The 26,457-nt window shown below is 29.2% G+C and overlaps 1 protein-coding gene across 5 annotated transcripts in view; it reads left to right on the top strand.

Annotated features, from left to right (window-relative positions):
- Nucleotides 1–567: 567 nt before the first annotated feature.
- LOC107437280 (tyrosine-protein phosphatase 69D) overlaps nucleotides 568–26,457 on the top strand; it is a 485,726-nt gene continuing 459,836 nt past the window's right edge. For all 5 annotated transcript variants that reach the window (XM_087154666.1, XM_071187583.2, XM_087154665.1 and 2 more), the window contains exon 1: nucleotides 568–961. In XM_087154666.1, coding sequence (XP_087010792.1) covers nucleotides 874–961 — 88 coding nt within the window. In that variant the 5' untranslated portion in view covers nucleotides 568–873. The remainder of the gene's footprint in view (nucleotides 962–26,457) is intronic.

The following is a 26,457-nucleotide window of genomic DNA, read 5'->3' as shown; positions in this document are numbered from 1 at the left end:
CAAGTATTATTTTTACTGCTAAACTATTGATTAAAATATTTTGAAACTCCATTTAAAGAAGTATTATTATTAAATATGCATAAAAAGTTATTTGTTTACAAAAAAATTTAAAAATATAGATATGACAATCGAGATTTCCTTTATAAATTTCTGAATGAAAATGAAAACTTATTTGCTGCGAAATTTCAATATTAGTTAAGAATTACAATTCAATATTAGTTAAGAATAACACGGATAAAATCCAAAGTTTCCAAATCGAATTTTTTTTTATATTAACTATTGAGTGAATAGAAATATAATTGCTAGGAAAATTTCGCAATAAATAGAATTGAATTTAAATTAAACATAGATAAAATCCCAAGATTCCATTATTCTTTCAAGCGTTGGACTTCTTGGCATTGTTTTTATTCACAATTCCGCTAATCTTAATAATGCTTTGATGAAAAGAATTCACATAAAAATAGACCCATTTACCAACATTAGTTTGGTGCGGCTTCCGGCAGATGGCACTGAGAATATATGATAACCTTCTGGCTAGTTCCCTGCAATCCCGATGGCGTCGCTATTGCCTAATTACGATATTTCAGACTCAGAAACCTCTGTGAGTGTTATAGTTGTGAAGCGTGCCAGTTATGAAGTTCTACGTTCCATCCGTAACGTGCCGAAAATCATGACTTGAATCGCTAACATCCACAACGAACTTATAGAATATATATCACTTAGAGCATTTTCTATTCTCTAAGACTCCAGATAAATAGAGAACTTAGATTTGTCTTTTTTTCTTCTTCAAATTAGATATAAAAATTTTTACACATTTTATAGCTGTTTATATTGGATGGTGAATAGTGTACCACGCCGGTGCCGTCTTCCCTAATGGCGGGTATTCGAACCGTAGTTCTGAACTCTGTTTATTCTCGGTGTGCAACTATCCTCTGTATTTATACTATCATCAATCAAATAGGTAAGTACCCCCTATGTGATTTTTCTATTCCATTTAATTCCCGACCTCTCAAACTACGCCAACCCTCGTTAAGATCTCGTCGGCCCGGTTTTTGAGTGGACACCCTCAGGCGGGGCCTTTGAACTTCCTTTATATCCCTCTCAACAAATTTGCACTAAAGTAAAGTCCCTAGTTTAATCCAAGGAACTTATTATTCCATCAATATATTCTCCCTTTTGATGTTTTCCTGTTCTATCTCCTCTTTTGCGGGGTGTTGAGGGGTCTTCCTGACAATACCAGGTGAAAAGAAAGCCAATAAAGTAAATGTTCACAATAAATTCAATGAAACGAAAACCCTTTCTCTGAAAATTCCTTGAAGTGAATTACATCCCGATCTCCCCTCCTTTAAAATCCCGCTCTTTTTTGAACTGGTTAATTAGGTAACCGTGTCGACACCTTCTCATCGGCAGTGAAACCAATTAAAAGGCCACGAATTCTACGTTCTTGGATTTATTCGCTCAAATTTAAATGAGATACATTCAACAATTTCTAAGCTTGGAATAAAACCCCGTTTAATTGGTGCATATTCAAATCACATAAGCTGTCCTGTCATTGAACTTATAGTATTTTCCTATTGCTAATTATCAATTTTAATCCAATCAAAATATGAAATTGATTTAAGCAAATTTTAAGAAAAAATCAAAATGGAAAAGCGCTAAAAGCAAAGTCGTGTTACTAAAACAATTTAAATAAAAAGTAAGAAACCAAAAACAGCAAAATTTTCGTTTTTGCTTGTTTTTGGCTTCTAACTTTTTTTTTAATTACAATTAATTTAAATATCAGTCGTTTTTTTCTGGATTATTACTTTTTTTATACTGTGCAAAATTATTATACGATGTCTGCCATAAAATAAACATGAAAAGTTTTCATATACATCTTAAATAAAAGATAAAATTCATGGTGCTAGTAATATTTTATGAATAAGAGAACATTAACCAAATGAATATTCAAATAATTAATCTTAGATTATTTGATACCATATTCATTTCGAAAAATACTCATATATCTCAATAAAATCATAAAATCTCAATAAAAATAAATGTTTTTAGCTAATTAATATTATACTAAGTATTATACCAAAATCAATTATTTACAAAAAGTAGTTTTTTACTACACCATAATTTAAGTGATTCATTTTAAATGTATAAAAATTATCATTAGATGAATATGCATTATTTGAAGTAGCATTTTAGATACTAAATTATGTTTCCAAAATAAATTCGCAACCCAAAAATTTCTATAAACTTGATTTTTCCAAATTAAAATAAGCTACGAATCTTAACAATGACAACTATAACATTTTCTTTTTTGAAAAATTATTGATTTGGAATTCATTAACTATTTTTCATTAATTGAGTTATAATATTCAATAGTAACAGAATTACAGGGGCAACTATTTTATATAGTAACTATTTTAGTAACTATATATATAGTATATGTATAGTATTTTTAGTAACTATTCTAGTAACTATTTTATTTGTACCAATTTTTCTGTGGTGGTTTCCGAACCTATCAGTATATGTGTTCGGCGGTTTGTCGTGTAAAAATACACAATATAAAAGCATCAAATTAAATTGTGATTCAATTTCAAAATAAATAAATAAATGAAGTTTTTATTTTTTGTAGAAAAAATTAGGTGACTGATAATATTTACCTCAACATATAAAATAATTTTTTCTCCAACTTGTCGAAGTTAAGAATGTTTTCTTACGAGAAGAATTAAGGATGATAATTATAAGGTATATAAGATACCCTTAGGAGCTTAAACATCTTAGGTCCTATTAGGAGCTTAAACATCTTAGGTCCTACGACTCCACCAAACTTCATTAGTCTTTCCTCGTTTATTCTAGTTTTTTTGTCAGGCTTAGTTTACTACACCATTTGAACAATTTACGCAGGATGAGTAGCGTTATTTACGTTCATCATAGTATAACGTGTTTTTGCTTTTATGTCTGTTAAGTTTTATGAACGAAGTTCAACACTTCTTGGATTGCATGGGACTCTCTAAGGAGGATCTCTTTAGCAATCCTCTCCTAGTCTTCGACTTCCTTTCAGTCAACGAACTCGTGGATCTTGTCTGACTCCGTCAGACAGAGAGGATAAGCAACAACAACAAGTTTTATGATAACTTAACATTTCAGTCACTTTCTTTTAATTCACTTACTTTTATGTCTTTTTTTTTTCAATATTTTTTTGTATTTATTTTTATAATTTTTTCGTGATTTATTTGTTGAATGTAGAGTTTAATATTTTTATCAGTTAAACTTTTGATGAAATTTGATTTAACTGTTTTATAGCTTTCAATTCCATAATATTTTGCTCATTAGTTCTTACTGGTATTTAAAATGGTTTTACAAGTTATCAACAATACAACACTATCAATGATACAAACAATATAATTCTTTAAATATGTTTTTAGCAAATTAATTATCCATTAATTAATCTGGAATCCGTGAATTTCTTAAATTAACGTATCTATTTAAGTAACTTATTTAGAGCAGAATTTATATAGAAATTGAGTTAAAATTAAAATTTTTTGATAATTTTGAGGACATTTAAATTGTATATATTTGAATGTAGCTGATAAATTAAGTATAGAAATTGCAAATTTTGTAACATTAAAAAAGGAGGTATAAGAAAGAACATTAATATTTTTACTGGGCTCATGATTTTCTATTAAAAGTAAGTAAAATAAATATTTTAAAAAATTAAAATCAAGACATACATCGCTATGTTTGGTTCATTGTATTTAATTACAATTCAAAATTAAATTTTATGGAGTTAAGCAGTTTCATATTTAGTAGTTTTCTTTAAATTGGCTCTCGGTTTAAGCATAATTAAAAGTTGGATCTTCACAATAAAGGGGTTTTTTTTTACAAAACTTCTGCATACATTTCACCGAGTTGAAAATTTGTTTAATTGTTTTTTAAAGAAATTCTTTTGTAATTAGACTAATTATACACAAAATAAATTTTTAGGGTTACTAATTAAAATAGAAGCTAATTTCATTATATAATGGTACATAAATTGTTCTAGATATTTTTCCTTTAAACATATATGAAAAATAAATCGATTTTAATTATCTAATTAAAAGAAAAAGATAAATATTTGTGGTGTATTTAATGGTAAATGTTTGTTTATACTGTTGAATTTTTTTCGAAATGATCCTGGGATTTGTATATAACATGTTAGTACGACGTATTTCGTGACTTATTATTTACTCATTTATCTGAATTTAAATCCCCTCCGCAGAGAATCAAAATTGTGACGGCATGTCTTCGGATCATCCTCCGGGATGTTTCCCAGACCGTCGCCAATAGCCCATTGTGCAGCTCTAGTGCGACGTAAATTAACAACAACAACAACTGAATTTAAAAAAATCTAATAAAAAATACACATTACTATTTTTAAAACACATAGTCTCTAATATCATTATGAGTATTTCCGCGCATTTTTATAAGGCAAAATTACCCTAAAGATTAGAAATTTCAATGCATATCTGAAAGGTATATGTTAGGTCAAATATCTTACATATTAGATCAAATATCTTACATATCAGGTCAAATATATTTTAGCGGTTATTCCACAAACTTAAAAAATCTATTTGGAAACAATACTAGAGGATAGTTTAGTTTTAAAAATGTCACTTAAAAAAATGTGACAACTAGCGCATTAACCAAGCTTTTTGTATATTATGTATTTTCCAATTTTTATTTAATTTAATTGTTGCATGATAAAAAAAATTTCGGATAGTTTTTAGTTGTAGTAACGCTTTCAGCAGTTATTATATAATATGTCTTGAAATGTTTCTTAGTATATCGTAAAAAAAGTAATTAACATTTCTTACTTGAGCAAAAAGTTTTGCCAAAAAAGTCTTTTCCTCCTCGTTAAGATGGAACATTATTAAAAAAAAAGAACGAAAGATGGGTCATTTGTGTCGCTCCATTTGTTTGGAACGTTGTCAACGAGTCTGGGTCGGTATTGTTTTTCATTTTGTTCCAAAAATTCAATTCTAAGGTGATATGATGTGTGAAGATTTCAAGCATTTTCAAAATCTTGAAAAGGTTTTTTAGAAAATTTTAAATCTTTTTCCCTTCAAAAACTTTCATAAGATTTGCGCACGAACTCAATTATCACAAAAGGTTTCTTCTATGTTTCTGAATCATCTTTAAAACATATCATAATTTCTATATGCTCTCAAAAACGTTTCTGTGATGTTAATCTGAGACTGTAATGATCTACATTTTTTGATGATCATTTTAAGATTTCTTTTGTTAATTTTTTATGTTAGTCAATAGTTGCTACGCAAAAATACTCGAAGCTACATTTGGAAAAATTTCGCTCATGTATTTAAATAAAGAGATGAAGGTTTGACTTCTGGTTAAAGCAATTGTCAGGTTTGGATGCATTTTATTCTTTTGAGAATTTAAGTAGTACGAAAGTTAGTCTCAATTTTTCGTTGTCTTAAATCTTTTTTCTCTAATTGATTAATTTTCTGACAATTGAATTGATAGTAGCTTGGCATTTTTACGTCATAGCAGTTGAAAATAACTGAAACATGTTAAAAATTTTTTAAGACCCTATAGAAATGTCAGAAATCTAAATGAAAGATTTTTTTAGTATCAGCAGATAATTAAAAATGTCTACATTTTAGAAAATAAATAAGCACTTTTATGAACATCATTGTTACTGAAGCTTTATATTTTGTGTTATTTAAGTTATGTGCTAGAGCGTTTAAGGAGTAAGATTCAGGAAGGCTTTAAAATTTATATTAAAGCGTATTCTCAACTATAGCCATTTTTTGTTAAAAATATTTATTTCGTTATCTTTTATTAATCTTTATGATTATAAATTCATGTAATTATACCTGTCACTACAGCTCTATAACAATAGAAAATGAACAAGAAATCTTAATTGCTCTGCTTTTATTACATGATTTTAATTCTGTATTTTGAAATCTTGGCGATAAATATTCTTATGATTCCCAAGTACTGTGCCAAAATAAGAAACATGAGGAGTTTACACTCACGTTATTTAATTTTTGTCTCAAAAACTTGATCATACAAATACTTATAACGAAAAAAAAAACTGAACATGAATGAGTCAGTTTAGAAAAGCGTATAAATTTATTGCTTGATTTGAGTTTTGTAAATCTGCTTTATTAATCATGAATAATTTTTTTTTAAAAATCAATATTATTTAAAGTGCATCGTATATATCGTAAATTCGTAAAATATAATTTTATTAGACGGTTTAACTGAAATATCAGAAAGAAAATTTTTAAGAATTTTTTACTCTACACAGTTCTTGTACAATACCTGATGACTTTCTTCCCCTTTATATTTCCCTTTTTTTCAAGTTCTGAGAAAAATTTTAATTAAGCAGTTTCATATAACTTTTTTTCGGCCAGAAGAAATATTTTTCCTTCCAGATCTAAAATCTCCTCGTTGAAATATCTTTAAGTTACTGATGATTGGATTTAAAGCTCTTCGAGGGGGATTTTTTATTCGCGGTTATAGGATATTTTTTTCTTGATAGATGATTGGAATAAAGTAAGCAAGATGTGTGTTAAAAAATTCTTAATGAAAGAAAACAGTGTGCAAAAAATAAAAACTAAGAACGATATAAGATCGAAAACATGTACCAAAATTTACTAAAATATCTTAAAGATGGGTAAATAACTTCACTTTATCTTTTTTTTTCTCATATGTTTTATTTGTATTATATATTTTTTAAAAAAAATGTAGTGACATTTTATTCCATTTTAAATTAATAAAATTATTTTATAATAATAGTAATAATAATGTTTATTCAATATTAATCGTAGTCTTTGTTAAAGGACAAAACTAGGAAACTTTGCCACTGGACAGTGGGAAGTTGTAGCAGTGGCAGTAAAAATTGAAAATTTAAAGCGAAGAATATGTTGATATTAATCATGTAAGACAATTATTTTAGGTATTTTACGAAATATGATAAACATTACAAGGTTAATTTAAAAGGGAAAAAAACATGAATTTTTATTTTCAGATAACTATAAAATATTTATAACAACTCCTTTTTTTTCCTAACACCGTTGAACAGCTGTCCCAATATTTGAATTTACGACTTCCAATATTCAACTCCGTATCCTTGTAATTTTGTAGCCGATTCAAAAGACAACGGAACTCATGGATCAAGTATTGGGAGAAATTTGCCTTCGTGGAGGCCTTTTTGATGAAGCTAGCCCGCATTTACTTTACATGGAGAGGAAAACCACGAAAATCTCCCATTGTTAGCCTGACGCAAGAGAACTCTCCACAATCTACCACTGAGTATATTTTATGTCAGTACTATGGTCGGTGTGACTCGGGCTTAGAATTCGTATGGATCCTTTTTTATTAAAAAAAATATTGAAATAAAATCTATTTGGGGTGCATTTTCGATGAAAAAAGTAGCCATCAGGTGGAGACTAGTAGCAAATTTTTAATCGCCGTTCATAATATTTAGCCACCCTGTGGTACCGTTAATTTTTCCCTTTAAACCCACACGATTGACCGGATATGATAACTCAAGTCTAGGTTCCGTGTTCACAAGAGCAAATAATCTAAGAAAATGCTTTCAAAACTTATAATATTTCTTTTGTGCGTCTAAATTTGCATGAAACTGACTAGTGAGAGTACGTCCTTGACGAAAATTGCTTATATTTAACAGCAAACAATTATAAATGCGATTTATTTTTCTTAAATTTTTCCTTCTTTCTTAAAACTATTATCAATGCCATACTGAATTTTTTTTTATTTCATTCGTGGGCAATATATTCATGCATGTGAAGTATTTTGAAATATTTGATTTGAAAAAAAAAAAGCTTTTTCACGAATATGTTTCGTTTCTATTCAATTGAGGAAATACTTGATTCGAGTTACTTTTTCCTTATGTTAAGATCAAGCTGTATAAACAACACATTCAACAATGAGTGTGCATTACTCAAAGAGGAAATATTAAGTATCACCCCTTCTTTTTTTTTCTCGATAAGAACACTGAAACAATATTTAAATTCACCTTCCTTTTGATATAGATCTATTGTATGTCACAAACAAAATTGAATTGTATATTGATTCAACCTGAAACAGCTACCTCCGTCTTCGAGAAGAATTGTTACAGTATAAAAAATGATGACAAACAACTCAAATAGAAAATGTCATTCTTTTAAACTATTGGTAGTTTAAATTATTAATTTCAGATTTCAAACTTCTTAACTTTTTATTGAACAGTAAATATTTTTATAATACTGTGTCTTTGAAATGTTAGTTATTGAGTTCTACGTGAATTTAGTCCTAGTTATTATTTTACAGTGATTTCGCCAAATTACGGGTCTTAAGAATCTAGAACTTTCATATTTCTGGTACCCCTTCTACTAAACCAGGTCTCCATATTTGAAATATAAATTCTCAATCTCTTTGTCCATTTAATAATATTTACATTCATATTATTTTATCAATTGATAAACAAAACAAAGAATTTCAAATCAAGAAGAATTATATTTGAACTATCAATTAGGATCGATCGAATCCCTGCATCTAGAAAAGCCAGAATTATTCTAATTTTCTCTTTCAGCCATTAATAAAAAAGGAAAATTGTTTTTATAAATATTTAGAGTTTGGTAACAAATTTGCCTACATAAATATGGACATGCTATTTTACACATTCTTTTTCTTATTTGATACGTTATAAATCGTAGGTGGAATCACTGAGTTTATACTTTCATTTTTTTTTAAATAAAAAATTAGTTCAAACTACAAATATAAAAAATTATTGGAGTTTAATATAAATATAAAAATTTTATGTACAGATATTTTGAGTTTGGTAATAATTTTGCCCACATAAATAAGCAGACGCTATTTTATACTTTCTAGTTTTTTTTTTTATTTGATACGCTCGCCATAAGATCGTAAGTAAAATCACTGAATTTACACTTTTTTAAAAAAAATAAAATAAAAAAAATAGTTCCCACTAAAAATATAAATAATTATGTTACTTTAAACTACAGTAAAAAAATATTATTTGTTTTACTTTATAAATTAAAATTACTATAAAACTGTATAACCAACAGTAAAAAACGCCAGATATATTACCCTTCCTTTACATAGTCCACAGCTATAACTATCAATTAAAATTATCTTACTGTAAATTTTATTAAAAGTATTAGACTGTTTCTTTTCTTTATCAACCATGTACGAGGAAAGGAGATAAATTTGATTTTAATTTAAAAAAATGGTAATTGTTACCAATTTCCGTTATTGAAATTTTTAATTTAACAACTTCTGTGCGGTACCTTGAAGTTCCTAAAAACAATACTCTTAAAATCATTAGGCCGTTTCTTTTCGATATATATATATATATATATATATGTATAGACACGCACTTTTATATAATGAAAAATATTATGAGCTATAGACAAGTATTTTAATTCGATTTCTTATTTCAATAAATAGAGGTGTTTAGAATAATTTTAAACAAATCATGTAAAAAGAAAGGGGATATAATTGATTTTAATTAATAAAATGGTAATTGTTTTAAATTTCCGTTTTTGAATTTTTAATTAAACTATTTCTGCGCGATACTTTAAAGTCTCTAAAATCATTACTCTTGCGGTAATAGTTTGGCGAATAAAGAAATGAAATACCAATCTAAACAAACGTGGCTATTACTCCAAATTAGAATAATGAATAAATATTTGGATGCGGAAATAACGAAACGTGAGTGACCTATCTAACTATTACAACGTGATAATAAGGAGAAAAACCACTTTCTATCAGAAATACCGGAAACTGATCGGTTATTTTTCTGCTAGTTATGCTTTTCCTTTTCCACGTAAAGCATAGAAGAATTTAGAATCTATGAAAAATTTGATTATCTTATACACTATCTACCAGAGTTGGCCAAAAATGTAATCGATTACATTTTTTGATTACAGTAATCAATTACTTGTAATCATGATTACAATTTTCAAAAATTTTGATTACAGCTGTAATCATGATTACAATATTGATTACAGTAATCAATTACTTGTAATCGTGATTACAAAGTTTGATTACAGCTGTAATCATGGTTACACAGTCGATTACAGTAATCAATTACTTGTAATCATGATTACAACTTTCAAAAAATTTTGATTACAGCTGTAATCATGATTACAATTTTGATTACAGTAATCAATTACTTGTAATCATGATTCCAAGTAATTGCGATTACAAGTAATCACAACAAAAACGATTACGAGTAATTATGATTACAAGTAATCAAAATATATGATTACATGTAATCATGATTGCATGTAATTTGATTACATGTAATTATGATTACATGTAATCTAAATACACGATTACAAGACTATTGTATTCTTATAAATGATTATATACTTCTTATAAATGATTTATATTACAGTAGATAGTAGAATGTATTTCATAATGATGCATTTTGCACGTATTAACATGTACTGCATTTTGTACGTATTTGTATACGTACAAATAAATGTAACTAAAATGTATGTACATATGATTTTATCTAGTGCATATGTTCAGACATTTTAGTTTCACACACATGTACATACAATTATATTGTAGGTATAAAATATATGTACATATGTATATAGATAATAATTACGCATGTATGTGTAAACAATGTAGACATGTACATTTATACACAATGAATATATGCATTTTATGCAAATATTTGTGTATGTAAAATGTATATCTATGTTCATGTACGCATGTATATACAAGTACTTGTGTTTGTACGAACATACATACTTTGTCTGTACAATGTATGTCCCATGCATGCATGTGCAATTTATTTATGAACAGTATAATATATGTATGCATGTACAATATAGGTATATCTGTAGGATGTACAATATATGTATGTATACATGTACATGATATGCATGTCCAGTGTATTTATGTACATATACATAATATGTTCATGCTCAATGTACGTATCCAAATATGCATAATACATTTGTGTACGATTGTACGTACATTGGGCGTATTTATATTTTACATATATTCATACATACATTCGACATGCATAACGTACGTACATACACACATTTGAGATGCATATATTGTACAGATGTATATACATATAGCGTCCAGATGTATATTCATATGATGTACATAAGATGAAATGAACATATAATGCTCATATAATGTACGTATGTGTGTACATATACAGTACATATGTGCATAAATATATTGGGCATAATTCTTTCGTACAAATTTTACATGTGTACATGCATGCTATCCCTATCTATGCATGTGGTGCTATGTATATATGTCCAATGAATGTATCCACACATGTACAATACACGTATGCTCCATGTATGCAGATCCATATGTACTATATATGCACGTACAATACATGAATGTATGTACATATATTGTACATGCATACATACATTACACGTATACATATGTACATTACATTTATGTCTAAATATGTGTATAATGCAATAAATAAAATGCATGCAAGTTAACTTTTAATGACTCAAGCAAGTTAAATGACAAAATCAAACGATATTTAAATTTAGTTTTCAGCTTTAATTGTTCTATATCATTTTGAAATTTTCTGAATAAAAAATTATTTTCAGGTATTTTCATGAAATGTTTGACAATACAGATTTATTTCTTTTATAACATAATGCATGATTCATAGAAATTTTTTAAATGGTATGAAAAACGTTAAATTTTATGTGTGGAATTAATATTTAGAAATTCAAAATAAAATTATCGTTTGCTTTCTAAAAAATATGAAGTCGAGTTTCATATGCCTTGGAATAAATTTTAAAACAAATTTTAATAACTTTACTCATATAATTTTTTTTAATGTATGCACAATGTATGTGTATATTGTAATTACATATATTTAAATGTACGCATATATTTGTACATTACTTGTAATTATGTACATGTGTACGTTGTATGTAGATGCGTACATTGTGCATATAACTATTTTTTTTGTACATCCATGCATTACATGCGCATAAGTATTAACAAAGTATGTAGTTATACAAGTACATACGTAAGTTGTACATGAGTACATACTTTGCGTGCACATATATCAATGTACATATAAATATGCATGTATACATGTACGCATTTTATTTACGCAACTACGCGCATATATTGCACCTTTAAATAACATTCTTACATATTGTACGTAACTGCGTACAATTTTATATACATACGCACATTGTATATACGTGCTATTATCGTAAATTTATACAATATATGTACTTAAGTACATAAAAGCATGAAAACGCATAAACATTATTTTCATATACGTTTATACATACATTGTCTATGTATACAAAGATACAAAACATTGCCTTTTTGTACAAACTAACATACATGCGTACACGTATCATAAATGCATAATTATATGTACTAAGCATATGCGCATTGCATTAAGTATGTTACAATATAATTATGAATATTGTACGTATAAATAACGTACCTCACTAAAGTTATCTAATAAACACGATATTCGGATTTAACTACCATCAATATTTTTAATTGAAAAACCTACCAACTTCACTCATCTCATCTATTCAGAATTAATTAATCTCATGGATTCAATGTTAGTAGTAAGAGTTATCGGCCCCAAAATTCCGAAATACGGAAGGGAAAAAAAACATAATTACTCCAATTACCTCCATGGAAACTGAAAAAATTACATACTTCTGAATTAGAAATTCTATGTTTTAAAGTTATTACTTTTACATATATGTGTATAATTTCTTCCGTCTTTCACATTAATTGCGCTTTCGTTAACTTTGTGTCGCTATCTTAAACCAGATCTATATATATTTACAATGAGTATACGATAAATATTTTCAATGAGTTAGCAATGATTCTTGTAAGAGCTGACATAAATATATAATCTGATTAATGTTTTAATATAATGAGAATAATTTTTTTGTATATTAAGTGTTCTTATTTAACCCCAAATTCATGCGCTATTACTGCATCAATTGTTTAAAAATTGCTTAAAAATAAACTTCATCAACAGAATTTTCAGTATGTGTGGCTTTTTTAATCTATTCCCAAAAATATATTCGCAAATGTTTAAGTATTTTTTTAAACCAACTTTTTGTAGTAGAAACGCCATTAACAAATACTCAAAATTGATAAATAAAAAAAGTTCCCTTTGAAATTTTTTCCAAGAGGGAAAGTTGTATGACCCTTGAGATTAGAAGTGATACCCTCCCTTTTTCGCACACATTATTTTCTAAGTGGTCGACCCCATAGGATTTCATATGACTCCATCTATATTTTTATACAGATGTATTATTAGTTAGATATAAAATTTAACCCATTTCTACAATGATATATTTTAGAGAATCGTTATGTAAATTATTTGTGATCTAGTAAGGTAAACATTTCATTCATTCTATTAGGCATCAACTAAGAATGTTAATTAATTTTTAATTATATTTTTTTAATTATTATTAATATAAAAAATAAAAAATTAGGTAGCTAAAAGATTTTCTTTACTAAAATGGGCTTGGTTTAAAAAAAAAAGACATTTTGTTTAATCCTGCCAGTCCTGTGTTACTTTATTACATACTAAAAAAAAGAATCAAGCATTTTACACTTACATGGAATAAAGGTGAATATTGGAATCAAACTGAATATCAGAGTTGAGCACACTTCAAAAAAAACGTCTGATACTTTTTAATAAAGAAAAATCGTTCTTTGAGATTATAATTTTCGATATTTTTATAAATTAAAATAATCGCATTCATAATAAAACGTTAAATCACAAAAAAATTGAGTTTATATTGAAATTTAAATGCTATTTTTATTTTAGATTTATACGTATACACATCAAATTCTTTTAATTTTATGTTCATTTTCCATATCATTAGTAGAATCGTATAATTATTACTTAACGTACTTAGTTCGTTACGTAATATCAAGTGTTAGCGATATTTAGTATTTTGAATTTCCATTTCCGCTATGTATTTGTTATTTCAGCTGTTGCAAATAAAATAAAAATCAAGATATTATGAATATTAAAGAAAAAAGGAATAAAATATGTTTTAAATTTTATGAAAACAAACATTACTAAATTTCATTGAGGTAAAATAAGTTTCTCATACATTTTACGTTATTATTTTTATTATAATTCAAGTCCTGTAAAAGAATTTTGTCAAGAAAATTTTTAATAAAGAAAATTAAAAAATATATAACTTATGAAGGCTGAACTATTAATGCTTCAAATTCACGTTTTCAAAAGATAGTTAATTATCATTAAAAACAAAAATGTTCTGAAACTACGGGATACCTTCTATTTTTGTCTGTATCGGTAAATAAACTTTAAAATTTGGTAAAGATGAAATTTTGTTTTTTTAATTTATATTTTCGAGAACTTAAGTCCTGAGAAATATTTTTGTCTAAATATTTTAATTGTAAAAATCGAAATTATAAATGCTGAACTATGTTATCATTATCATCTAAAGTAATAATTAATTACCTTTTATGGTTAATTTTCATTTAAACAAAAAATGTGCTAAAACTGTGAGATATTTTCCATCCCTGTCTATGTTTGTAAATAAACTAAACGAGAATGTCTACTAAATAAACAAAACAAAAAAGTAAAAGTTTTGAAATTCCAAAGGAAAGAAGATTGCACATTTTTAATTTGACTTGGCCACACCTTTAAATTTCATGTTAGTGTTCTTTCTTAGACGCTTTCTGTCTTGCCCTTTCTTTACATTCACTGATGTTCTGAATGCACACTGTCTACCTCAAATATAATCACACAAAATAAAAATAAAAAGTCAAGGTCGCCGAAGCTTCTCTAAAAAGTAACAAATGGCTTGTTGAAAACCGGATTTTAAATTTATGTTTTCATCATTATTTTCTTTGTCTTGCCGAAAACTATTTTAACTTCAATTTTTTATACCAGTAAGCGCAAATTGCAAACGTTCTTTACTTATGCATTTTTTCTTTAGTCAAAACAAGATTAGATTGAGTTATAAGGGATTATTAGTATATTGAAGCAAACAAGGAGAGTACTATAATTGTTACTCGCTAACCAAGCTCTGAATTTTCAATTTTTATATAGTTTTTCTAGTTATAAAATATTATATATATATATATATATATATATATATATATATATATATATATATATATATATATATATATATATATATATATATATATATATATATTTATATGTGTATATATATATATATATATATATATATATATATATATATATATATATATATATATATATATATATATATATATATATATATGTTGAATACTTGTTAATATGTTAAATTTGTTGTTCAATATGTTAATGTATAGATTCAATTTTTTAATAATATATCAATATATATAATATTATTAAAAAATTGACAATTGTAAAATTAAGATTATTAGATTTAATATTAGATTAATTAAATATTAGAAAATAATTAAAATTATTACAAATTAATTCAATTTTATCTTTTTTTAAAGTTTCTTTTTACTTCTTTGTTATCCTTGTTATTTCTTGATTTACTTTGCATAGTTATCTCCCTTACACTCGCAGATTTTTATACATGTATCTATCTATCTATATATATATATATATATATGTATATATATATATATATATATATATATATATATATATATATATATATATATATATATATATATATATATATATAATACAAAAATTATAAATACTTTTGTATTAATAACAACATTAAAACTTTCTCGTTTTCATAAAATGTCTTTGGTAAAGAATAGGTGTAGAAATTCTATTTTGGGACTTCAAGGCTGAAAACATACCATTGAAAGATAATTAGATTTATATTTCAAAGGAGGAGTTATTTTTAGAATCTTGTCCCTCTTTCACTTCCATATTAGAAAGCATTAAATGATTTTTCACAATGCGTAGAGTTACAAGGTATGTACGACAGGAACCGGTTTACTATCTTAAATACTATTTAGAATTTTGACGATTTTTTTACGTTGATTTGAATGACTAATGTATAAAAAATGGTGCGTAGCGTTTTTAAGAAGTGCTTAGCTTTTTTAAGAAGTGCTTTTTAAGTGAGGTAGCACAGTATAAAAAGGATTATGATTTCTGTCTCATAATATAAGATGATATTAAGATATCAATGGTCCCGCAGTGGACTGATCGTTAAGACACGGTTCCCAGCAGATCACCGCAGTCATGCATCACTGTCTACGGTCAGTGTGCGGGTGGGTGACCACTTGGATCAGTCTGCGTAGGGACCGAGGGTGTGCGGTATTGGTCCTCGTTAAACTGTTCTACCGTAAAGTGCTCTACTTCGCATGCAGGTCGTTGGGCTACCGAAGCGGGGTTGCCACCCCCTCTGCAGAGGATCAAAAGTTTGATGGCATGTCTTCGGATTATCCTCAGGGATGTTTCCCAGACCGCCGCCAATAGCCCATCATGCAGCTCTAGTGCGACGTAAATTAACTACAACAACTACAACAAGATATCAAAGAATTTCATGTTGCGTTCCTGAGAGGATAAGGAGGTGAAAGGGGGATGGATTTAAATACTATCTAGAATTTTGACGATTTTTTTATTTTGATTTGAGTGACTAAGGTATAAAACATGGTGCGTAGCATTCTTAAAATTCCTTTGAAATAATTCTTTAGAAGAAATGAGGGTTTAATGTATGAAATATACAATTTTTGACTTACCTTTTACTCATAAAATATTTATAACATCAAAACTATTAGATCTATCAAATCAATTCTATTTTTTAAATTTAGTTTAAAAAGTACATTATAAATAATGTCAGACTTGTCTATATTTCAATGTCTCAGAATTTTATTGTCATCAAATTAATTTACATTGCATTAAGGGATCATCAATTTTATTCATTTACACATTGCATATCAGAAATATCACTTTTATGAAAATTATTTTTTCCAATTTCTTAGTAAAATTGTTTTTTTAAATATAACAGGGTTTTCAATGTCATACTTACAATTTATTATTGTAAAATTCAAAACATTTATTATTGGTATAAGATAATTTAATTAAAAATTATAGGATTTATTTTAGGACAAATTTATTGTAATATACAATATATAAATTAAAATTTATTAATAACTAAGAAAAAAACAATATTTTATTAAGAACAAACTTTTTATGTATCATATTATGTATTTTGTTATAACCTTTTACGTGCTTTGTTTGGCATTTTAAATAATACAAGAATCAATTTAAAAAATGAAACATTTAATATCATGTGAAACATTTAGAACATTATTCATTTTCATTTCTTATTTTTTAATTTCTTTCATAAAAACAGTATTACATCTCTTTCCTTCTTCTCCAGACAAACCTTACAGGATTATACGAAATATCTAAAATAAAAGAAAGAAATAATTTTCATGGTAAAATTTTACCAACAAATTATTAGAATAAGGGAGATTGAATACCATTAATTTGAAATCATTAAGTCCTTAGGTATCCCTTTTAAACTTATTTTAAGTTTGACAGATATTTTGATTATAGTTCTAAGATTATTCTATACACTAATGAAAGATGGCAGGTATATTTGGTTTTGTAGTCCTTATGTTTGGATTGAAATTTATTTTAAGAAAAATAAATTGTATTTATAAACGAAGACTATTAAAAATTTAAGTATATTGAAAAATTAGTAAGGTACAGTTCGCAAAAAAAAAAACGAATCACCCTGAATAACTTTCGTTCTAATGATCGGATTTTCACGAACAAAGTGTCAATCTTAATGGTTTCTGGGGGTGACCTCAAATATGCTAATTAATTAGTTCTAACTATTAATTAAGTTACGAAATCAGACACAAAAACGTACTTTCTCTGAATAAACATATATTTTTTTTTACATATTTGGATTCCTGACCTTCAAAATATAGGGGGTAGCCGCAATCTGGGAAATATGGTCCCCATAGTTTGGTCAGGAGAGCGATCCAAAGTTCGTACCCCTTAATGTTAATTTCACTTTTTACGTTTTTAGTCATATTTTTAAAACTATTAAGGGAATTCAAAGAAAATTGCACCCACTCATAAAACTCGATTACCCAAAGATAATTTCATGAAAAAAATAATTTTTAATAATTATTAATTATTTTTTATTATTTAATTAAATTGAGGATGAAAAAATTTTGAATTATAAGGTATGAATTTTTTTATACCATATTAATCTACATATCTTTCAATTGAAAAATCTAAAGTTTCAACTGTTTTTATTTATTAGAAGCTGAGAAAAATTAAAATTAATAATTTTTAAAAAAATAACTTGGCGACAGTAAAGAAATAATTAAATGGGGCGATTAATATTAAAATGTGATAAACTTGCGAGGAACTTGACTTCGCGCACGTAGTGTAAAATTTCATTCATGTTTTTTTCGCTAATAATCGTTTGCTAATCTTTTTATTTTTATTTCTTTCAAACTATAAAATAGGATATTTCTTTTTTAGTCGTTTAATATTTTATTTTTCTATTTAGTAAAGAAATTTGAATAAAAAACACTTTATTAAACGAATGTCTAGTTTTATAAAAGCGTGCTTCTGATAGAATATGATTGATTATACACCAGATTGTGCTAATTTAATGTGATTTTTTTTTTAATTTTGTTTTTCAATAACTGATACAATTTCAATATTATGCATACGTATGCATAGATTTGAAGTAATATATTTATCAATTTCTTGATTATATATTTCATAAATATTAATAAGAATACGTAGTCAACACTTTTCAACATCTCTCACAACATCACAAATTTCTCAACATCTTATAGGGTAAACTAACCAATGAAGGAACACTTAAGCTTAGCTTGCCTTTAAAAAAAAATCATAAAAATTTCTAAATTTGTTATTAAATGCAAATTATGTAAAAAAAAATTAGATAACTTACATAATATTGTTTTAAGCTTTTGGTGGTTTAAATAATAAGTAGTAAGATAACCAAGTGGAAGGAACAGTTCTTACCAGTGAATAAACACTAAACTTTCAAGTGAATGAACACTTAATTTTGAGAATGTTTGATGCTCGTTAGGAATCCATAGGCCACACAAATGTCTAAAAACAAGATTTTTCTTGGTATTGCAACATATAACCACAGTTAACGTGGAAAATGTTACTTTTTTTCAGTCATGGAATGGAAAGTAAAATATGTTTGAATACATAATTTAAAAAAAAATAATAATTTTTTTCCACACAGTTTAGTAGTCAATTCTAAATTATGAATGTTTATTATTGTATAATCCGATGATGCTTTTACTAATTTTATTATAACTAGAACACTTTTTTGTTTACTCTTTTCCCCTTATTTTTTGAACTTCTTTTTCATCTTAAGTATTTTTTTCTCTTCGTCATACTTTCCGCTTTAACTTTTTTTCAGCTCTTTCAATCTCTTTAAATTTTCGTTCTTTTTCTGAAATTAATGCAAAAAAGTAATTTATTTCTTTTTCTTTTGATTTAACCTTCCTCTTTTTTCAAAATTTTTGGCCAATGCAAATGTATCTTCGAAACTTCTTTTGATTTTCCAGTACCATTTCTAGAATTCCTCACTGGATAATAAATGAGAAAAAGGAGTTTCGAAGTTTGAGTAAAATCCATCTCTCATTGACTTATATCTAGTGAGTCATCAGCAGTACTTACCATTTACTTATGGAACCGATTGTTTTTGCAACTAACAATGCCTCAAGAGGACTTATCTCAAAATTAGTTTTCAAGATACTTTCATTATCAATGTTAGTTGTATCAGACTCAGTGCCAAAATTTGATTAACCAAATGTTCTTTTTGAAATAAATTCTTCAATATTGAGAAAAGCACAGGCTATTGGATATTTGGGAGATTAAACTTTTCTGTCAGTGTTCCTTTAAAAACTTGCAACATAACTTCTGAGATTTCCATCTCAAGCTTCTGAAGAAATAGTGCATCGTTACTCTCAAAGCATGTGTTTTGTTGATAAGCTGTCTTGCTCATTAACTCTTGGTGTCTGTTTTGCATGCATTTGTTCAACGTTTTCTACATCGAATGGAATAATATCACATTTCATAAAAGCATTTTAACTTCATCAGTAGATGCCTCAAAATCTTATTTAAAAATGGATGTAAAATTTTCTCGACATATTGTTTTACGATTCTTTTGTTTTCAAGATCTAACGGGAGATTTCAATAAATTAGGTAGAAAAGTAAACCAGAAAATTTGTTTTGATGAACAAAACTTGCTCAGTTTCAAATTGATATGAGATTTATACCTATCCAGAACAAGCAAAATAGGGAATTTGATAGCATTTTTAATTAGCTATGGGTAGAAACATTTGCAATATATTTGTAAAATGTTGCTGCGATCATCGTTTCATTTCATGAATCGCTTTTTCGAATGAAATATATAGCAGGGACTGATTCTGTAATATCTCAAAGAATTCTTCAGTCAAGAAAAACTACCAAGGGAGGTACTTTTTCTTTCCTGGGTACTTTAGAATATAATTTTTAGGGAGAAAATTTTTTCCCGACTCTTCAACTCTTGCTTCGTCCGCATTGTAAATGCAATCACTTTCTAAAAGGATGCCAGGGCTATTTCCCTCTTAAAGATTCTTCTAAAGTTCTTAAAATCAGTATTTCGAATATTATTCTCTAAGGGAAGTTTTGCTTTTTGAAATTATCTTCGCATTGCCCTGAGTTATCGTTGGATGTCACCTTAAAAGAAACTTCACCCATTTTTTACCTGGATGATTGTCTTTAAATGGATTTTTCCTACCTGTTCCCGTCAGGACATTAAAGACCGCAATAAGATAAAAATTTAGCTAATTATTGGCACAAAAGCCTGCAAAGAAATTTTCCATTCAAGCTCTTATTATTATATTTAGTCAGTAAACACAGTTTATTAAGGTGTCTAAGGTATGATGTAATAACTAATCACTATATTTATAAAGATAATAAATAATATAAATTTCAATTGTAAACGAAATTTTTTGATGTCCTTAAATTAAAATGTTAAGGCTTGTAGCAACAAAAAAAAAAGTTACTGCATTGATTTTTTTTACAAAGTAGTGAATTATTACTTTTTCAATCTAAGAACCTGTGCCTATAACTTATGTAAAACTTATTTTAATATAGAGTGAAATAATTTAATATGTTGTGTAACTAAATGGATAATCCCAAGAAACTGAATCGAAAATATAATAACGTCAATGATTTAAAAAAAATAATGGATGATAATAAAAATAGACATGTTTTGAGCGTCCAATAATAAAATTCACAAGTTATTCAAGCCTGACAAGTCTTGAGAATGGGCGATTATATTTGAACGCTCGAAACATGTTGACTTTTGTTTCCCTCTTCATATGTTTTGAAGCCAGTTGAGTTTTTATCGTCAATTATACTGTTTTACATTTGGGTCTTGATCATTATTTTGATAAGGATTTTACACTCGTTAAAGTAAACATATGCATTTTAATATTTTAACAGGATTTATGTGGTCTTTAAAAACGTAAGAGAATCCATATTGTAAAAGTTATATTTAACTTAAAAGTTAAAATTTTTAGACCAGATATTTTGAGTTAATGAAATTAAATATTTTATCTTTTAAGTTTTTGTGTCCCCATTTCAGAATGTTAATTGATTGAATGTAGGGTTTAGTGGCACAAGGTCCAAAGGAGGACATGCTGCGCCAAACAGTACGGTAAAATAGTTTAAAAGTCTAAGTGCATTCAAATTTAATTGTAATACATTTATAACTGATAAAACAGTACTAGCAGGTGAATAAGACAAGATTAATTATTTAAATAAAATCAGATAAAAATTATGAATAAAATCAGATATAAAGCATGAGTACAGTATAATACGTAGTAAGCAAAGTGGACGAAGGTGATAAGATATTTACAAAAGTGTATAAAACAGTAGACGTTAAAATTTTATTATGCAGTTAAAAATACCAACGATGCGTAAAAATGCTGATATCATGTCAAAGTTAAAACACAGTAAAATTTTGTGAGACAAGTAAAATGGTAAAAAGTGAATAAATCATGAATAAAATAAAACTTATATACAGTTTAAAATGCCAATAGCACGTAAAAATGCAAAAATGTTAGGATGATGAGAGTCACCCAACAAATCTCCCATAGATAAAATAGAACTACCAAAAAATGTAAGACGATGTCTATTAAAACACGGGCAAATGATTAAAATATGGTGAATCGAAAGTAAAACATCACAAGTGTTGCATTGAGGAGGTGGTTCACCAAACAACAGATGTAGATGGGTCAGTCTGGTGTGTCCGATTCGCAGACGGGTAAGCTTAACATCTGCACTACGTAGTCGCAACACAGGGAAGGGTTCCAAATTTGACTTATGAGCGTGCAACTTATTGTTCACTTGGTTATCCCACTGCTGCTGCCATAAAGATTTTATATACTTTTTAATATGTATTTTTACATCTGAGAATGGTACAGATAAGTTTAGGGCAGTAGTGGCAGATCGTGCTGCTGTATCGGCTAAATCATTGCCTGGGATTCCAACGTGACTTGGAACCCAGCAAAACAAAATATCGAAACCATTCTTCTGAAGTTTAAATAGTAAATGCTGTATAAAACACAAAATGGGATGAGTTTCATTGTCAAAATGTTTGAGTTGGCGCAATACGCTCATGCTATCCGAATAAACGCAGTATTTCCGATTCAAACTGGTTGAAATAAGCCTTAATGCCAACAGAATTGCAACGGCTTCAGCGGTGAATATGGAACATATAGTTGGTAATTTATAACTGTAGGTGTCGTCAGAAATAACAATACCACAGCCTACATAGCCAGGAGATTTTGAGCCATCTGTGAAAACCGGAACATGTTGACAATATTTATGACGATGAGTTTTGTATAGTTGCTGAAAAATGATAGGCGCTACTTGAGACTTACTATATACTTCGAATGCAGAATGAAAATGATACTGTGAAACGTTCCAAGGTGGAATAAGCGAGTGATCGACACATTGTGTAGTAGATTCACAGATATTGAATGATTGGTTGAGCGAGCGCATACGAGCATTAAGAGGGCGAACATGTGATGGTCGAGCATCATAAATTCGTTCTAAACTTACTGGGAGTGTTTCCCGTTTAAGAGGGTGTGATGAGGATGAGATTACGTGATAATAATATGTTAAACCGAGCTGCATTCGTCTCAAATCTAGAGGCAATTGGTGACACACAGCATACAGGCTTTCCACCGGAGAAGTACGAAATGCGCCGCTACATATACGCAAGGCAGTATGATGCACTGTATCCAACCTTTTAAGGTGTGAAGTTGAGGCAGTGCCATATACTGCACAAGCATAATCAATACGCGCTAGAATAAGTGCCTGATATATGCGTAGTAATGCGATACGATCTGCACCCCAATGCGTATTTGAAATGACGCGTAACATGTTCATAGTCTTCTCACAGCGTTTTCGCAACTGTTTAATATGAGGGCCAAATGTCAACTTCGTGTCGAAAATCACTCCCAAAAATTTTGTTTCCTCTACAATGGGTATAGCAGCATTATTAATGTAAATGGTAGGATTATTATGCAGTCTGCGTAGCCGACAGAAATGCATGCATGAACTTTTGGATGGTGAAAGGGTATGACCGTTCTGGTCACACCATTCTATAATTTTATTCACTGCCAGTTGTAGTTGACGTTCTATTACTCTCATGTCAGATCCTGAGCACGAGACGTTAAGATCGTCAACATAAAGGGAACCAAAAACTGTTGGTGGTAGTATGTGTAAGATGAGAGAGGCATGAACGATGAAAAGTGTGACACTTAGGACGCTACCCTGTGGAACACCTTCGGATTGAATGAAGACATCAGAGAAAGTACTACCCAATTTGACTCGAAAATACCTCTGACTCAGGAAGTTTTTGATAAATGCAGGGAGATGACCACGGAGACCCATGTCAAACAAAGCCTTCAGAATTCCGTAGCGCCATGTCCGATCGTACGCCTTCTCAATATCGAAGAAGATAGAGATAAAATGGCTACGTCGGACGAAAGCATTACGTATACGAGATTCTAAAGCTACAATGTTATCCATAGTCGATCTACCCTTGCGAAAACCGCTTTGAAAGTTGGGAATTAGATGTTTCTTTTCGAGGTAATAAACAAGACGAGAGTTTATCATACGCTCGAGAATTTTGCAAAAACAACTCGTTAGCGCGATTGGACGATAATTCATTGGTTCTGTCGGATCTTTACCCGGTTTCAAGATGGGTATAACTATCGCCTCACGCCAGCTATTTGGATAGATCTGCTCCAACCATATTCTGTTGAAAAGCACTAGAATGTTGTGCAAGGACGCGGTATTCAAGTTGCGAAGCATGCAATATGCAATACCATCGCGGCCAGGGCTTGTATTGGGGGATTTAGCGAGTGCTCGTTGTAATTCTAGGACTGTAAATGCTCGGTTATATTGAAAATGTTGCCTCGTTTTAAAATTTATTTTGCGGCTTTCAGCAACTAGTTTGTGAGCTTGAAAGGTTTGACTGTAGCTGTCAAAGTTGGAGATAGCAGCGAAAGTTTCACCCAAGATGTTACTCACATCTACAGGGTCAGAGTACGTGGTACCGTTTATATCAAATACCGGAGGATGAAATTCACGGTAGATACCAGTGGCCCTCTTGACTCTCGACCAGACTTGTTTGGGAGATGTCGTAGATGTGATGGATGAAACGTAACGCTTCCAAGAGTCCCTTTGGGAATGGCGTCTTGTCCAGCGAGCAAAAGCTCTAGCTCGTTTAAAAGCCACAAAGTTATCGTTTGTTGGATAGCGACGGAAGGTATTCCATAATATCTGCTTCTCTTTGTGAGCTTTAGAGCATTCAGCATTCCACCAAGGCTTACGGAGACGGTGAGGAAAGGTAGATGTCCTTGGTACGCTAATTTCAGCAGCATGTATTATGACTGAAGTTACATTCTCAACTGCGTCATTTATATTGTTATCAGTTACCATATCTTCAGTGATATCAGCAAGCTGATTGAAAAGATTCCAATCAGCCCGGTGATATATGAAAACAGAGGGTCTGGGAGTATTATTAACAGTAGCTATATATGAAATAATTATAGGAAAGTGATCACTGTTATGAAGATCATCATCGATCGAAAGTTGTGAAAAGGGCAAAAGTGCAGGCGAACATAAAGCTAGGTCAATGCAATGGAACGTTTGTGTGGGTGCATGAAAATATGTGTCCTCACCTTGATTGAGTAAACATAAGTTATGGTCGGTTATGAGATTTTCTATTTGGCGTCCGCGAGCATTGGAGTCGGAGCTACCCCATAGTTCGCTGTGACCATTAAAATCCCCGAATAGCAGGAAAGGTGCAGGAAGTTGATGAAGTAATGAGTTCAACTCTGATTGGGGTATCGAAGCATGCGGAGGTAAATAAATAGAGCAGATTGTAATGGAGATGTTAAAGTAAACTTGAACGGCAACAGCCTGTAAAGGAGTAGACAGTAAAAGGCGAGATGATGGGAAATATGTGGAGATTAAAATTGCAACTCCACCGGTAGGTCGAATAGTATCGACACAATCTTTCCGATGGCAGACATAATTACGAAGTTTAAAATTATCTGATGGGGATAAAAATGTTTCTTGAAGTGCTAAACATGTGGGTTGATATTTAAAAACAATATCTCTGATATCAGACATTTTATTTCTTGCACTGCGACAGTTCCAAGAAATAAGAGAAATTGGCATTATTTCTTTTTCTTTGAAGTGGAAGAGGATGAAGGCTCGCCGTCCATCGGAAGTTCATCGAAAAGGGATTCATCTTCCGAAGGATGTAGCGTCAAAACATCATCCATCTTTTGTGAAGCAGCAGAAGTAGATTGATTGTTGTTTTGATTAAATTTGGGGTTTTTCTTTTTTCTGGTTATGCCAGGCTTTTCACTAGGTGGTAGTTTTGAGTACGAGTTCTGAACTTTCTCTGAGAAATTAGTTCGAGATGCTTTTGTAGGTGGAGGAGATGTTGATATAGGCCTACGAGATGTCGACGGTCCAGTAAAATTAAATATGGGTTTTTTGTTGAGTGTAGTAGATGGAATAGGAAGTTTTCGGTTTGTGTGCTGTGAGGAATTTGCTGGTAAAATATCGGTTTGAGTGCTCACTGAATTATATGAAATCTTAGCAGCCGCAGAATAGGACACACCCGGACGAGGTGTACGGGCTGTAACTATTCGGCGTGCTTCACTAAATGTCAGGTTTTGCATTACTTTGATAGATTGTATTTCCTTTTCCTGTGACCATTTAGGACAACCCCTGGAGTAGGCCACATGATCACCCTTGCAATTTACGCAAAGGGGTGGCAACTCACAGGAAGTGTCCTCGTGGTCAATGCTAGAACAACGAGCACAGGTAGCTTTGCCTCGACACGATGTTTTAGAGTGTCCAAACCTTTGACAATTAAAACA

This window comes from Parasteatoda tepidariorum, chromosome 11 (genome assembly GCF_982258835.1).
Source record: "Parasteatoda tepidariorum strain Cologne lab strain chromosome 11, Ptep-v5.0, whole genome shotgun sequence".
Taxonomy (NCBI): domain Eukaryota; kingdom Metazoa; phylum Arthropoda; class Arachnida; order Araneae; family Theridiidae; genus Parasteatoda; species Parasteatoda tepidariorum.
The sequence above is the reverse complement of the archived record's forward strand: the minus strand, read 5'-3'. Positions and strand labels throughout refer to the sequence as shown.